General features: G+C 38.5%; 1 protein-coding gene across 5 annotated transcripts in view; it reads right to left on the bottom strand.

The window, feature by feature from the left end:
• Positions 1-605: 605 nt before the first annotated feature.
• The window catches only part of RAPGEF2 (Rap guanine nucleotide exchange factor 2), a 188,058-nt gene continuing 173,762 nt past the window's right edge, over positions 606-14,901 (bottom strand). For 2 of the 5 annotated variants that reach the window (XM_082051646.1, XM_082051649.1), the window contains 8 exons: positions 14,495-14,518; positions 13,241-13,464; positions 12,198-12,380; positions 10,947-11,099; positions 8,302-8,527; positions 6,196-6,755; positions 3,953-4,258; positions 606-1,368 (listed from right to left, as the gene is read on the bottom strand). In XM_082051646.1, coding sequence (XP_081907772.1) covers positions 1,322-1,368; positions 3,953-4,258; positions 6,196-6,755; positions 8,302-8,527; positions 10,947-11,099; positions 12,198-12,380; positions 13,241-13,464; positions 14,495-14,518 — 1,723 coding nt within the window. In that variant the 3' untranslated portion in view covers positions 606-1,321. Of the gene's footprint in view, positions 2,709-3,952; positions 4,259-6,195; positions 6,756-8,301; positions 8,528-9,826; positions 9,950-10,946; positions 11,100-12,197; positions 12,381-13,240; positions 13,465-14,494; positions 14,519-14,901 lie in introns of all 5 variants that reach the window. The other 3 variants (XM_082051650.1, XM_082051647.1, XM_082051648.1) reach the window with 3 other exon arrangements.

Below are 14,901 nucleotides of genomic sequence, written 5' to 3'. Positions count from 1 at the left end.
TGCGAGACATTTCTGGAGTTATGTTAGACTTAAGTCTATATAGAGCATTTTGTTGCTTCTCTTGGCAATGAACTAATTTTTAGATCTGGAAATAACACCTGTCAAGCATTTTAAAGCTAAATGAGATACAGCTGATAACGGCTTTAGCCATGACATTTTAACCCGGTCTTCTGCATACTACTGAAAATAATGAATCTAACATCTGGAAAAAATAATCTACAGATTTGACATTGAGTTATTGTCAGCTTTTATTACTGGTGATGCTATTGGTTGATCCTTATTACTTGAAATGCCTTCTTTGGTAAAACCACAAATGGATCACTTTCCATGCTTCTCCCTATCCAAATGTTACGACATGTATTCCTTACTTTTCCACCGTACAGAATATAAAATCAACACACTCCTGCCTTTAAAACTGTTTACATTCTATATATACCTAAGATCATATGTACGCTCCTTTCTTGGCATCTCAAATATTTCTGCTGGAGACACACAACGTATCAGTCATTCTCATTCAGCAGTACACACACATCGAATGTTTCAAAAATCATCATCAGCACAACTGTATATTAAGAAAAACTCCACACACCAGTGGTTTGCCCACATCACTTGGCAATGTCCCTTTAATATTAATACACAGAGAAGTAAAATTTTTTCATAAATTTGTTCAAGTATGTGGAACATGTAAAATGCATAAGAATCAATATGGACTTCATTAATGTTATATTTATTTATTTTCCAGCTTCATACAAACTGGATGTAGAAGCATAAACATAGTACATTTCTACCATTTTCAACAAAAATATAACCAATATGTACAATTATTGTATTAAAAATACAAAAGGGATACAGACTCCACCAATGTCTTTCTAAAAGACATACAGGTACAAGTAGTATCAAAAGTATGAGGAAATCACCAGTTAATTGTACATTCTGCACTTGACATCACAGGGCGAACTGAGATTAGCAGTCCTATGGTCTACAATTACTTAATGCTTATATAACATTTGTGCAACTTGTGATAGAGCTAGGATTTTGTATTTCTATATGCACGAGGTCCATAGCCTTGAGAATAAAACTGGCAAATAATGCATATTACATGTAAAATTACAAATGCATAATTGACAATGTGATATATAAGCAAATAGACAAAAGCTATGATTACAGAGAGAATTAAATAAAGCACTGACATTTGTTTGATACAGTGAAAAAACACTGCAATTTGATCTTTAAAAGTTGAAGCTATTTACGTTTATCTACTGATCAATATGATCAGCTGAGTTCAATGGAAAAAAAAAAAAAATCCAAGACCAGCAGTTCCTCACATTTGAGTACTACTCGGATTGGCAGCCTTCACTTCTCCGGAGTCTGTGCAAAAACAACACAAAAATAGAGGGGAGGGTCATTTCAGTCATTATAGGGTTAATAGCAGCTGTGAGCAGGTGGTTGCTACACATTGGCCTTCTCTACACATGCAGTGTTCCATGAAGCCATTAACAGTTGTGACTATTTCTGCATTGCAAAGGCTGGCAAATCTAAACGTGTTATTTTTCATTACTTAAAGGCTCGTTTATCCCCTAATGCCAAAGTCAATAGATGGAGGTTATTAGATCAGTGTTAACAGCTGACACGAGCTGTGACATCCCAACTTGCCTTCACTGCAATGTTATCCAGTTAATTTTTCTTTTAATAGAACTACTATAGAGTAAAAAAAAAAATAATATATATATATAACTTAAACGTGGGGTTGCCATCTGTCTCATTAGAATGGGAGGGACACTTGCAGTATGCCATCCTGTATTCTACAAGGCACAGGTATGAGAGACAGTGTCCTCTCCTGTCACCGGCCGGTTGCAAGCACGTTTCTGCATTCACACTAGACCTGGCTGGGGATGCCATTAATTCTAACGTTTACAAATTTTTGAAGATTCTGGGGTGGGGCACGTTAAGAGTGAAGCGAGACTGTCAAGGAAAAGCTGCATCCCGCAACTTCTGCCTTCCCATCTGCCCTGCTCCGCCATGTGATAGCAATATTCCTTCCAGGAGCTCAGGCTGGCAACCCTACTTACAGGCATGAAATAATACTGTAATTACTAAGCAGATGCAATATTTGATCTCCGAAACGCAAACAATACAAAATTGTAACAAAGGCATTGTAAACAAGCAAATAAGCACTGTCTCCTTGAAGGATTTCAATGCATTTTTCTCTTTGTACGTTAAAGGCCCAATGTAATTTGACAACTAGCTTATCTCATTATCCCAATGAGACTAAGTGCTAGGACTGTGGTTAAAATCTAAAAGGAAGATTAAAAAAAACCCTTCCAGGCATTGGGAAGTGCAGCCAGAGTTAATCATCCCGATGTGATGATCTTGGAATTTGGAATGATACTGTGTGATGTGGCAGACAGCGACAGTGGTAGCTTGGAGATTGCTGCACTGTGCATTTCAAGCAACACAGTTTGAAAAGTGCCAGGGCGATTTCTTCACAGTATTTCACATGCAAGGGGAGAGGGGACAGACGGGGGAGGGGCAGAGGAAGAAGCCCCATGCTGCTTTAAGGCAGGGAAGGAGGCAAATAGGTCCACCATCCTTTAACTATAGTTCCAAGGCTCCTATTCTAGGGACGTCTTCTTGTGCTCTCCTTTAAGGTGGCTCACTCTGGATCCAGAAAAGCCCCAAGTCTTAGACAGCAGAGACTTGTTCATCTTCTGCAAACACAACAGGATAGGGGAAAATAGAATTTAGTTCATATCGAACAAGACTGCTACTAAATGAAACAATCTGTACTACGCTCACGTGATGTCCATTCATTGTATTAGGTATATATTTTAAACCTATCTTAATATCTGTACATTTTGGGTCTCATGAGAAGTATTCTTTTGTAATTTTGCTCTTGAAGAAAATAGGGTGATGGCTATAACTGAGCTAAGTGCAGTTCCTCAGCCCGAGGAACACAACAGCTACTCCTAGATATCCAATAGCTTCATTAAGCCATCTTAGATTTTCCCCTGAATAGAGCTGTGATTTATTTAAATTAAGATTGCATAAAACTTGAGTGCAGTTTTAGTCATCATTGGTAGAAATAAAATTATCTGTTATGGTAATTCTCAAAGTTTGAGGCAACTTGATTAAGGTAGGCTTCATTTTTTTCCATCACGTTCAACTGCGGAGTTCATCCTGCACATAAAACCTTAGTAACTAAACAGTTAGGGAGGGAAGTAGAACATTAGCCTTTCTATCATTAAGCAAAACAAAGCATTCAAACATGTAATTTGGGCATTGCCTTTTCTAAATTTTGAACACCTAGCCCTAAAGATGCAATCCAGCTATGCTTTCACTCCACAGAAGAACAGAAAGACTATGTCTACATAGTCTTTTTATCATTATAGCTGAGCTAAAGCATAAAGATACAGATACACTGGGGCAAGCGAGGTAGCAAAAGGGTAGTGGGCTTGTTATGTGAAGCAGTTGGCGTGGATGACCAAGTGTCCACAATGTAAGAGTTTCAGGTAGAATGCAAGTGACCATCTAAATAAACCTGAACAATGATGCTCTATGGGGTGAATGGGCAGGTATTCTATAGACCAGGATACTTTTTTGACCATTAAACACATGGTTATTGCCAAACATTAGGTATGCTGGAGACTTTCAGGGCAGCCATGATCATACTTAGTAAACATAGGCACCTCCAGAGAAGCTGCCTAAGCCAACTGCTTGTTTGTCCAAGATTTAGGTGGACCTACATTCTAAATTTTAAATTATATTTAGGATGAACTGAATTCCTCCCCTTCCAAAAAGTTAACAAATAGCAAGTTATGAAAGATGGAAGAGAGCACAAATTATGGCAAGGATTTCTATGGCAGAACACATTTGTGTAATTTGCTTTGCGTCTGTGCAAGCGTTGACTGTTTTTGCATGCAGCACACTCAAAATCTAACAATTAGAAATTTACCATCTTCCTCTGTGGAAAACCCTTGAGATGGATAGTGAGCGAGACGGGGATCTGACTCATTTGGTTTATGCCACTGAGGTTTGTTCGCAGGCCTGCCAGTTGAATGGCCATGCGACTGCTGCTGTGGAGTTGATGTCCCATGAGTCTCACATGTCCGTGCCACCATTCTAGACCTCTGAAGTGCTATGTTGTAATCTGGAGGCTTTCTGGTTGGATGAGAACCACCTTCTGCAAACTCAGCAATTGGTATTCCTACATAACCAGGAGGAGTTGGAGGTGGTTCCCGATATCGACCCTCTTTTCGTGCTGCAGGAAAAACAACAGGTTATTGTAAGAGACAGTAAGAGGAAAACTGCTCAAAGGAAAATAAACAGTGAAAGTTAAATACATATCAACCAACTCAACAGCCCAGGAAGAGAAAATCTAAAGGACAAAAGTTAACTACTATATGGTAGACAACAAGGTCCTGTAAAATAAACCATGCAAGACAGCACAGAATACACAACATACACAGGATATAGCTATTCTTTCAGTAGTGACGCGTAAGTCTAATAAAATTCACCAAATTATATGTACTTAAAGAACTCAGTTGGGGCTTTGATACTGAACACCTTCTACGGGTCTAGCCCTTTAACATATGACCACTTCACTTACAGTATAAAGGCAAATAGAGCAGGAAAAAAACACTGACACAGACCATTTACTCTTCACAGCTTGTCATACACCATATATTCTTGAACAAGTGGTGATGACAACATCACTCTGCATTATGCAGCATGGAATTGACTAAAAGGGCAGCACAAGCTTAAAATGGACTTGCAGTTCTTGGATGTGAGCTTTTACAGACTAAAAAGAAAGTGTTGGTAATACAGCAAAACCAAAAGAGTTTCCAATAGAATCTAAGTATTTTTTTTGGACCAACTATTCTAACTGAGCAATGCAGCATGAAAACATCTCTGAGAAATTTTATTCAAAGATTTCTGAAAAGTAAGTTTGATGCAAAAGAAATTCTGTAGAAAAATTCTACTGAAATACTGCAAGAGATCAACTTCTATTCGGCGCAAAAGAACCACGTAAAAATAGTGGCTTCTGTTGTAGTGATGTGCGGAATTACATTTGCAGGATAATTAGCTAATAGTATCAAAGTGCATGAAGTGTGTGGCTTGAACTTTCAGATTCTCTTTCACATTCTCTAAAATCTCCAAAAATGTAGTGGAAAGCACTGCCTTGGAGGCAAGTTTGGACATGCTCTTTCCACATTTTGGTGGAAAACAAGGGCTTCAAATAGTACAATTAGAGAGCAGCACAAATCAGAACCTGGACTCCTGAACTGAACAGCTCCCTCCTCTTCATAGTTCAGGGATTCAGATCTGCACCCCAGTTTGAGGCAATGGGCCACTGCTAAGCAATATACTTAGACAGAAAATGGAAGAGCAGTTTATCAAAGTGGTCTCAGCATGACCTCAATCTGGCAGACTTTTTTAGCTGTATCAGCGCAAAACGGCTTTTAGATATTTTTTTCTTATTAACCTGAAGAAAGGTAAAGTGAGGGGGAATGAAAAGAGGCAAAAATGCAGAGGTCTTGGATGGCCCAAGGACTGGGATGAGTAACAGGAACAGTAAGAGAAAAATGTTAAGTACTGCCAAAGACACCTTCCTATTAATTTCTATATTATCTGTCTTTTGTTGAATGATTATAAACGTATTTCAGCTCCAATTTCTTAGGAATCACTTCCATTTCAGCAGTCCAAAGAAACATCTCAGTTGGTAGTTAAGCATAAAGTGACCCCATTTTCACAAGTAAGAAATATTCTGAATTATCAGACAAGTCGTACAGATGTATAAAGTAAAAGGCTTCTAAAAAAATCAGGCCACATTTATTAAGATATCTAAATATAGAATGTGGAGCCTTACTGTGAAGAGAAATTCACATTTCTGAACAGACACCTAAATACATCAACCTCTCAAAACACTGTCCAGTAGTGGAGCTATTTTTTTGATGTATGGCAGGCTCTCTTGAAACACAAAGAAGCCGCCAGAACTGAGAATCAACAATAAGTGATATTTTCCCTAGCAATAAATGCACCATTAAAGAGGAAAACTTGAGAGACTGCAAAATGTTTGGTTTTGCTTTAAAAATGGAAAAATCAAACCAGACAAAAAAAATATGCAGTTTTAGAACAACATGAAGAACCATGAGCAAATTAATTACAATACTTGACGGTAAACAAAACTTAACTTACCAATGAGCCCCTTTGTACTACTTGATGATACTGCTATATGAGTGGACATGGGAGCTGGCTTTGACTCCTCTGCTGGTACGGATGTTATGCTACTGGTTTCAGCTTCAGTTGAAACATCCTTCCCACCCCTCCGCTTTATGGTACCTGTATCACCTTCTGAGTCCTCTCCCCAGTATCCTGTTGAGGATGCCCAGCTTGCTCTGGACTGTGCTTGATCAAGGCCCTCCCTGCCTTGACTTTGCCTGCCATACTTTGTGCCATGATCGGGGAACATCAGCTGGTCCATATGACTGCCCGAGGCCCACAGTCCTGCCCCATCGCCTGAACTATCGAAATGAGCATGTCCAAAAGGCAGAGTCTCCCAGCTTCTCTGGTGCTGTATTGTTTGTATGTTGTCATGAGAACCACTCGAACAAGAAGTCCAGCTACCACGGCCACTGTCAGCTGCATCAAGCGAAGCTCTGTCCCCCTGATCTTGTGATAGCTCTTCTGTACTAGGAGAGGAAAGCACAGTTGCTCCAGCATACAGGCCTCTGGTTTCTGACAGTGGTGCATATGAGCTAGATGCACATTGACAAGGGAAAAAAAACAAAAATCCAGTGTTGGAATTGGGGATCATTTACAGGACACGTGAAGAATTCAACAATCAAGAGAAAAGGAAACATATTGGAAAGTTGGACTAGATGACCTTTAAAAGGCCCCTTCCAACCCAAATGACTCTACAGTTAAATGGTTTGATTTTGAGAATAGAGCACTTTCCTTTCAAGCTCATTCTCAACAAAACAAAACAACAAGTAGCACTGGATAGATTTCCTGATGAAACTTAACACTTCAGTGGAGCCATTTCAAAAGGTAAAATCTTAACTTTGCAGTAGCCCTTTAAGACAGGCAAACTGCATTGACATATATAAAGGGGAACAGACTAATAGACAGGGTTCCTACTGCTTTTCCAGCCATGCAAAGAAAAGGATCAAAATTTGGAAACTGAGTTTTAGCAGGAGGCAACTGGTATCCAGTTAGGTTTCAGCTTTTCAGATTTTTTTTGTCTGCTTATGAAACTCTGAAAGCTAACTTTTCAACATTTCTTGCAAATGGAAATGTATTTTAACCTTAATTTTGAGAACACATGCCACTTTGTAAAGCAAGTATACTCTCCATAGCCTTTCAGCGATTAAGTAAGCCTGACACTATCCCTTACATACCAGCAGAGAGAACTGATAAAGTGCCACTTTTGTTTCTCAGCTACCCAGGCTCCTGAGATTTGTCCTTCCAGGGCAGCTTGCTGTGCAGACTGAAACCCTGCTCTTCCAAATATTTAAGACATCTGATTAAAGAGTTTGCATAGCCTGGGATTCCTGAAGCTGAAGTACACCAGTTCTGGAACAGACCTGCCATCCACAGACCCCACAGGATTAAAAACCCTGAAACCATTCAGAGGACTGAAGCATCCAAATAATAGCTCAGAGAAGTAAGTGGAGACTAAATAGGAGCCGGAGCTCTAATTATTTTCAGACCAGGGCTCATAGCTAGAGGTTTAGAGAACTCCTCACAGCACTGTCTTCCCCACCATTACGGAAGTTAATTACCTAGAAAATTACCTAGAAAACCAGCAGCCTAATGTGAATCTTAGCTTCCAATTATTGTTGACGAGAAGAAGGCAAATATTTTTGAGTTAGACAAATATGTACTTTTCTATGAAACAGACTGGAAAATTACTAGCTATTTCTGTTCTCAGCTTGATCACTGAATAATTGCATGAATAATTTCTCATCTAAATCAGTTAATCCCACTCTAGAAAACAGGCTAGGACACTAGTCTGCCATAAAGAGGATAAACTACAGCACTACTAACTGCTCAGATGATGAAGTCTACAGAGGCAGTCTTACTGCTGTAGACCTCATCACACACTCAGGAGTGCAAAACATTTTCTTGTCAGAAAATGGAGCATCACCACAAAACACAACATTGAAATAGTTTTTAAGAGCAGAGGAGAAAAAAAATATTTGAGGGAGATACAGGGAAAGTTACATGAACAAATATACATATACATGCCACATACACACTATTTGAAAGCATAATATAAGTAAGCACAAATAAAATTCCTACCCTAAGCTGTATTGATCTGGTTCAATCATGATTCTTCTATCAATCCTTCCCACACCAAGATTTGTCTCCACGATGCTGACAGAATGCCTCTGTCTCCTCTCATCATGCAGGGAGACTGGCATAGAGTCAAAAGAGGAATTGCTGACAATACTAGATCTGGAAGAAATTTCGCTGTGACCAGAATCTGAAAAGTTATCCACCGTGCCACTAGGAGCCAAAGTATAGCCTGTAAAGGGAATGTCACATTAATCAGACTCTCTGAGAAGATTTGTCAGTTATTGCCAAGCAGCTGGCAATACTGCTACCACAGTACCTCAAAACTACTGCAAAAGACAAAGATACATAGCAGAACTGTGTAACACCGTGTATTCTGTCTCTTAATAAGAGGTTTAAGACTGGGAACATGCACTACTCATTTAGAAACCCAGTGCTCGCTTTCCTTCCTCTCTGCCGTCCGCCCTCAAATTATTTTTGAGTGCATCATGGTATTTGCACCCCTTCATTATGAAATCTCACTTCTCAAAAAATTGCTTGTACATAAACATCATCACCAAGATTCAAATGAAAGAAATGCCTTAGACAAGATTCATGCTTAAAGTAATCCAAGAGACCCCCTCCCACAGTTTCTGTGTTCTGCAAAGCTACACTTCAGCAATGAACAGTGGATACAACATGAAGCACAGATGTCTGCACTGACTCCTTATTACCCCTCTTGCCTGAGACAGGGACTGAAGTGTTTTTCAGTAAAGTTTAAAAAAAACATATTCAAGATTTTAGGCTCCCTTTGTGGTACTTGGCTAACTAATTACATTCCAAAAGGACGATATTCTATAGCATATATTAACAGAATTATACTGTTATTTGGTGGTAGCATTGACACTGCCAGACTGAGATAAAAATCTGCAAACCACGAAATGTCACAGTGGCAAATTCAGCTTTTGTTTTAGTTTAAACAAAGTTGGGCTGAATGTTCTTGCCAGCTAAGTTAAAGATCATTAAACAACATAAACATACAAGTAACTGCAGTTTTCATTTTTTGCTTTCAGTCTACATGTGTCAAGATTATGATCTATCCTAATTCACTTGCCGAAAACATGGAATTAATGCTGCCAGATTTGCCTGAAAGAACATACCATTTGCTTCATGACACCATCAAGCCAAGGATTTTTTAAAATTTATAATCATATTTACAGTTTGCTTTTTGCAAAAAATTAAGTACTTTTCCCCACTATGAGCCAATACAGAATCTCAATTTCTTTTTAAATAAATGCACGGGTCTGATCCAACTTATATAAATTCATTCTTTGTAAACACAGTATTTGGGAGAAATCATCCTGATATCTTAGAATACCATCTCAAGTCCTTGTAAGTCTTCTCTACATAAAACCCTCCTCCATCTGACCTTAGTAAAGATCATTTCGAATAGAGATTTCGCATAAGCATTTTGACTTTCTTGCCATATTAATCTCTCCTCTTTTCAGATAACTGGAGGTATATTTTCCCCTTTTGTTTCCATAAGCCCCACCTATCCTGGAGGTCCTTGGTGAATTGTTATTCTTGTTACTGTTCTCACTTCCAAGAGGAGAGAAGGAACTGGTGAGATCCTTTAGTCGGGAGCCATAAGGCCTCAACTGATCGGCACTGCCACCTACCACATTAAGAAAAGGGCTTAGCTATTCATTTGATAAGAAACTAGGTAGATGTGATAGTCACATAAGCTTTAAATCCTTCTCTAAACTGTACAGGGATGGTAAAGTTATTGCTACAGTGAAATCTCCAACACACTCATCTCTTCAGCATTCTGAATTTCTGTTATGGGCACTCAACCTCAATATATGTTTTATATAATTTTACATTATGTAACTGTTAAACTGAATGTTTATGAGATTCTGAAAAGAGAAAAACTGATAAGTTATCAGCAATACAACTAGGCTATCATACTTCCAAAGAGACTTTTTTTTGATTCAACTATGGTAAAATGCCTCCATTCCGTTTTGTAAATTTATACCCAGAAAATGTACAATGATAAAAACAAATGGGTTTTTTTTTTTTTTAAAATCCCTTTAAGGTACTAAATTCACTTTAAAAAATAACTCTACAAAGTCATTTAAAAATAACTTAGTAAAGGAACCTCCAAGGTGTAACACCAGTCCTCAACTATCCATATACATTGTTTGACTATTTCATCAGGCTGCTGTAGTAAAATGTTGTTAGTGATTTGAATCCCAAATGTCTTAAGCCTGCCTGTCTTACATAGGTCACATCCCATACAGATGCATGATCCAGCAAACAATACTTTTAATAGGGGAATGTGCTCAATGTGGTACAAAGATTTTAATTTCAATCTGCACATCCCTCCAACTGGCAGGAAACACTGATGATGGGAATATTTTTGTCAGAAGCAGCTGCAATGACAGTGACCTAATGCATCAAATCCTGTATCAAATCAAGTTATCCTTCCTGGCCTTTGCTAACCAGGTGACTTTCAGATACCCCTGAAATCTGTGCACTACACTTCCCACCCTCTTGCTGACCGTCTGTGACAAAAATAGGAGCAGCAGTAATTTCTCCTGAGTGTCCAAATTCTCTCTCAGAAATTTCCAAAGCCTCAGGAAACAGAACGAGAAATATTACACGTCTAATACCTTTCCTTGGAGAGCTCTGTGGTGAAGTGGGAGGAGAAGACAGCTGTGAAGATGCACTTGATATTGTGTCTTCAGACTGCTTCTTGTGACGGTCCAAACTTCCTTCTTCAGATAATGAAAGAATTTTCTTTAAAGCTTGTGGGGAGTTAATGCCTTTAAATAAGAATCAACGTAGGCAGATGTGAATTTTTGACACCAGCTTAAACGAAGCAAAAAGTTTAAACCTACTCCTGTTTAAAACATAGCACTTTATTTCTGCATATTAGTGAAGTTGGTCTTTCATTTTGGCCACCTAAAATAAATACTTTGTCACAGAAAACTCAATGCAGATTTGGTATTGCAGAACACTGCATATACAATAAATAAATCAAGGATATGCATAGCAATGGTTACTGAGAAACCTGAACTAAAATTATGTTGAACACACACACACACACACACACACACACACACACACACACACACACATATGCAAATCTCGCTGGTTAGTGCAGGTTTATATAATAAGAATTTAAACTGTTCTTCTGTTTCTTTTCTATTCAGAGTAGCCTAGGAGGTCAAAGAAAGCTGGGAAGAAGATGAATAAGATCAGGCTTACAAAACAAGGCCATTCTGCAGCTGCTTTTCTCCTTTCATTTCTGAGAACTCTCTCTGCACCAGCTTATTTTGGGAAACTAAAGAGTAACAACATCCTGAAGATGATGTATGATGTAAAGATCTAGGGCATCAATAATTGCTTTTCTTAGGTAGCATTTATCCATCTTTCTCTTCCCCTCCCCCAAAAATCTACCCTGGGATAGTCTTTAAGCTTCTCTGACAGTTTTGCAAATGTATGTGGTACAGCCTATTTTCAAGCATTCTACAGAATTTATCTTTGATCACAATAATTCACAGCTGCTTCATCAACACAAGCTAACCAGTTTTCAGAAACTTTCCCACCATGACCAAAATTCAGTCTGTGGCACTTCAAAGTCCTTTAAGATTAAAATTTAAAGGTAAAATCAACAAGAACCAAAAGAAGATGGAATTGTTTCTCGCTCATTTTGCTGCTTCTATGTTTCTCTAGCAGCCTAAGCAGTGCATAACTAATTAAAAGTGAAATCAGAATTATACATGCTACACAAACTGCTGTAATCTGCACATAGTACTACTAGAAATAAAGGTCTGAATCTTATTTAATTAAAACTGTCTCTCCAACATGAGCAAATAAACTTCAGAGTACTAAACCAAGTGCTTCACTGTTCCACTTACCAAATGGTGGGAGATCTTTGACTGGCACTTTCTTGCGAGAGGGATAAAGAGACACTGCAGGGACCTGCAGTGCTTGGTTTACTTTATGTTGCTGCTGCTGCACTTTCTGCTGGATGCCTGCCCGGGGAGCCACTGGTGAAGTTTCGGATTTTCCAGCTCGCTTGTCTCCTGTATTCTTTGGCACTTTGCAAGAAACAGCAGAAAGCATGGAATGACTACTAGCTAAGAATATTGTGGAAGTTTTAATCTGAGTGCACAAAGCCCTCCAATTAATAATTAAGAGGTGCTCCAATACTTGAACAGTGAATACAATAGGATACATTTAGACAGAAAAGAAGAAGAAAAGATGCGGAGATATAACTCCATTTAAAATATGTACATTATCAAATAATCTTTACTCTCTTTCTCAAAATAAAATTTTCTTAAGTTATACTTATCAAAAATATTACCAGAAGTTATACTGGACTGTCACAAGGACTACAACTCGTTTAGAATGGATATATAATTACTATTTGTTATTACCCTGGAGGAAGGGAAGGGCACAAGATACAAGCAGCATTCAGTCAAATCAAAACAAAATCAATTTTCAGAATGGGGTCTCCCTTTGCTGCAACCACGTACAGTCCTCCAGGTGCTTCTGAAACACCTGGATGTAAAAAAAATCCCCTTTCCCCTCTCAAGCCCAAGGTATCCAGGATGACCAACCCTATTCACATCCATAGCCTGAATACATCAGAACTGCAGAGAAACTTTTGGCTCCTCCATAGACTTTATACAGACAAATCCACAGAATCCTTGTGCACTTCAGCACAACATCATCTGAAAAGCCTCATCTCCTATATAAAAGCTTTCTGTCTATATTGTTAATCTACAAGATGATTTCCTCAAGATTCATAGATGTTCAGTACTTGCAAATTATCAGAAACCTCATTTTCCACCCCATTGTCTAGTTGCCGTTTGCATTTACTTCCTTGGAGAAGAAAAACGGAGATATTATATATTTAATAGCTTCCTTAAAATTCGTAACAAACGCTAATGCTCACGTGTGTTGGTGGCTGGCTCACACTGCAGAGATAGCGTCTGGAGGCTCTCTTCATCCATTTCCAGATCCAAGTTTGAGAGATACTGCTTTACTTTCCGTGCCATCTGAGCATCTTCATACAATTTTTTAGCATTAAGGAAGGAACTGCGACGGACCCGCTTTTTATGACCACCCGTTTGTGCGACATCCAGCACAGCTGCATTTGTACTGCCCTGGCTGAGAGACCTGAAGTGCGGGGAGGGCAGGAGGAGGAAAGAGAGGAAAGGTATGACTTAGTCCAACACAGTATCAGTTAATAAACATGAAACGTGCAAAAGATCACATGAATGTCAGTCTATGGTCAAAGCTTTCATGCCTCATTCCAGTAAGTCAAACAGCTATAACAGATAGAAGGACAAGGGTAAGGAAATATTTTTACTTGGTTACAAGCACTATTTCAGTTACACACATATTTTAACCTATTCTGCTCCGACTAAGCAATATCACTTCACACATCTAAAAAAGCATTCAAGCTAGCTCTCTCACGTAAGCCAGCTACTGAGAAGATTGGAGCATTAGGAAAAGCTCATGCAGTAAGGCAATGCTGACAGAAGACTACAGTTGAGGCTCAAATTTAAATACAGATAAGAAATTCTGAAAGCTCTCTAAATACTTTAAACATCAGAGCACATACAAAATGTACTGTTCAGTTTTACAGAACAGGACTTCCTTGTAACTTGCTAGGTTGAAGACAGCTTTTTGTTAAATAAAACGGTCAGCTAGTTCATGATGAAATAAATGTCTTGCAGATTTCAATGTATGTCTATATGAAACATAAGCATTGTTCCTGAATTGTTAAGAGTAAAAATAATGGCTGAATTGTAATGTGAAAATAAGTTAGTTTAGCAGATACTGTAAGTTTTAACACTTGTATTTGATTATGGTAGTTGCTTACTAGGCACAAGAAAGCTAACAGCAAATTCCAGCTGTTGCAACCATGCCATTTTAGAATTCCTTATTTACTGAAAGTCACTTCCTTTGGCAATTTGAATTGGAGGTGGAAGAGAAGAAAACCTCACTCCTATCTACAACCACTTATCTTTGTGTTTAACCTCAAAAGCAAAAGCACTCTTGCCTTAAAATGTATTGTCAGTAAAAAAGGGTTAACAAAAGGAAAAAATGTCAAAGTGCCAGAAAATTAAAGACAGCAAGTAGGAAACAATGCAAATGGTAAGGAAAGAATGAATGTCTGTGTGTGTTGTCTCCAACCACTTACCCCAAACTCCTCCATTTCTTCTTCCTGCAAGTGAGAGCCAGGAAGAATAAAGCGTGGGTTTAAGAAGAGACAGAGAAAGATCACAAGCTCAGAAAGAAAAAGACCAGACCTCAGGACAAGCAGTTCTGGAAGCCCACAAACATTAAAATGATCCTTGACTTAGGCATACAGTCAGATATTACAAACTCTTCTAGCTCAAATTAAGAAAAAGAGTATGCAATAAGCTGGTCAAACATGAAGCCAAACAGCATTCACTCCACGTTTTCTAAAACCACCAGCTGACGTTGCTTCATTCCCACTTCTAAATCAAAATTATAAGGCTGGCACACATCAATGTTTCAAACAGACTAATATGTATGTGTTCAAGGCAGTATCTCCCCCTCCCTCCCATTGACAGAATCTCTTTT

Source organism: Streptopelia decaocto (genome assembly GCF_964273445.1).
Source record: "Streptopelia decaocto genome assembly, chromosome: 4".
NCBI lineage: Eukaryota > Metazoa > Chordata > Aves > Columbiformes > Columbidae > Streptopelia > Streptopelia decaocto.
Note: the sequence above shows the minus strand (reverse complement) of the source record. Positions and strands in the feature narration are given on the sequence as shown.